This window comes from Dipodomys ordii, unplaced genomic scaffold, assembly GCF_000151885.1.
Source record: "Dipodomys ordii isolate 6190 unplaced genomic scaffold, Dord_2.0 Scaffold191, whole genome shotgun sequence".
Classification (NCBI taxonomy): Eukaryota; Metazoa; Chordata; class Mammalia; order Rodentia; family Heteromyidae; genus Dipodomys; species Dipodomys ordii.
In genome coordinates this window covers 614,950-616,951 of record NW_012267407.1, presented here as the reverse complement: position 1 = coordinate 616,951, position 2,002 = coordinate 614,950, and the positions used below count along the sequence as shown (strand labels likewise).

Below are 2,002 nucleotides of genomic sequence, written 5' to 3'. Positions count from 1 at the left end.
GGACAGCGCAGCCCGCACACGTGGCAGCGGCTCGGGTCCCCGCCGCGCTCCGCGCCCGCCAGGTGGCCGTGCTCGTGGAACAGCAGCTCCGATACCAGCCGGAAGGCGGCCGGGCACAAGGCACAGGGGAAGGAGCCGGGCGCGGGGGGCCCAGGCTCGGGCGCCGCATCCGTGACTCTCACCACCTGGATCTCGATGAGGCTGCTGGGCTGCGGGGCGGGGCTGTCATCCTCGGGCCCGGAGACCTGGCGTTGGAAGGGAGGGCGGCCTGTGACTTCGTCCGGGACCCCCCGCCGGCCGCCACCGGTTAAAACTGCACCCCAGTCCCAGCTACACCGGGAGGCTCAGATCTGAGGATAGCAGTTCGAGGCCAGCCCGGGCAGAAAGCTTCCTGAGACTCATCTTTAAATGATTGGCAAAAGGCCGGGGTGGAGCTGTGGGCTCAAGTGGTAGAGCGCGGGTCTGAGGGGCGGGGAGGGGGCTTCAGCTGCGCTCAAACCTCACAGCGCCACTAAGGTCCACCGGAATCTGGCTCCCACTCCGCGCCCTGACCCCGGGGTAAACTGAGCAGCGCCCGGCCAGCTGGTCGGTCCCTGTTTAGCTAGCCACCACCACCGCACTCAGCCAGCTCTCTTCTCTCTTCCCTCACAGGACGCACACAGCAAACCCCGGGTGTCGCCGCTCTTTGCGGGGAAACCCTGATCTGCCTGCCTCGGCTCAATGAGTGTTGGGTGAATAAATGCTCTCAGAGTGGGGGGAACGTCTGGAGGGGAATCTAGAGTCATCTGGCCCATCCAGACCTCCTCCCAAATTCGCCCTTGGGCACGGGGCATATCCCTTGCAGGCCCCACTCAAACCTGTGAACAGGCTCAAACATACTCCCCCCCCCCGACTTTTTCAGGATCACCTTCCCAACCTCCAAGTTCAGGAGCCCTAGAATTCCCCAGACTCCGCCCCCTTCCGAAGGCTCCACCTCTTTCTATGCAAATGAGGGCGAATCCCGCCCCTTAGCTGACTCGTCCCAGGCACGCCTCGATCAGGCCCCGCCCCTCTCTCCCTATAGGCTCCTCTCCAGGCCCCGCCCATCACAATCGCTAAGAGTCCCGCCCCCTACAGAACCTAGTTCCTCCTCGCCTTGCTGTCGTAGGCCCCGCCTCCTGCCCTGAGCTCCCCTCCCGGCCTGAGCCTGCTCGCCGGGGCCTCTTTCCCGCCCGCACCAGGTCCGGAGGCTCCGGGGACGCTGACTCCGGGGTCGGTGAGCTCGGAATCCGGGGCTCCGGGCGCACGGTGGCCATCTTGTGCCCAAGCCCCGCCCCCGAGACCAATGAGCATTCTGGAAAGAGGCCGTGACCGGGCTGCCGTCAGAGGTATGGCGCAGGCGCGCCTCGGGACAGTGAGGGGGCGTGGCCGAGAGGGGGCGGGATGCGCAGAGAGGCGGAGCCCCGCGGCGGCCAGGTTTACCCGCCGGGCCCGGGTCCGGGCGGAGCCGGAGCGGGCCGGGCAGCAACTTCCAGCAGCGGGGCCCCTGCCCCGGCCAGGCCACGCAGTCCCCGGGGCCCGCGCGCGGGGCCTTCTCAGGAATGCACCTCCGTGCACTTGTGCGCGATACATAGTTTGCCATGTAAGGTTTTGTTTTAAGTCAGTGTCGAGAAAGATCCTTAAAAACGGGGTTTGGTGGAACATGGCTGATAGAGGGGCCGGGAGTGGGAGGATCGCCGGTCCGGAACAGCGCTGGCAGAGAACGTTCTGGAGCCCCCTTCTCCACCGGTCTCCTGGGGCCTTGGTGCTTGCCTAACCTGCAAGCCTCTTGGGAGGCCGAGAAGGGGGAGATGGCGGCTGGAGGTCAGCTGCGACACACGAGCGCCCCGAGCTCCGTCCGAGTGTGCCTCCATGGCCTGTTCATCACCTGGCAATAAGCATAAATCTCAGATAGGCAGAGCCAGGTCCGGGGCGACGCAACTAGGCCAAAAAGCGCTGAAGGTGTGGCTGGGCGGGGGGGGGG

General features: G+C 66.0%; 1 protein-coding gene across 1 annotated transcript in view; it reads right to left on the bottom strand.

Annotated features, from left to right (window-relative positions):
• Znf784 (zinc finger protein 784) overlaps nucleotides 1–1,295 on the bottom strand; it is a 1,782-nt gene extending 487 nt beyond the window's left edge. Inside the window, exons 1-2 of the mRNA XM_013034521.1 lie at nucleotides 1,218–1,295; nucleotides 21–245 (exon numbers count right to left, since the gene is read on the bottom strand). Of these exons, the coding sequence (XP_012889975.1) occupies nucleotides 21–245; nucleotides 1,218–1,295 (303 nt within the window). The remainder of the gene's footprint in view (nucleotides 1–20; nucleotides 246–1,217) is intronic.
• Between the last annotated feature and the right edge of the window lie 707 nt (nucleotides 1,296–2,002).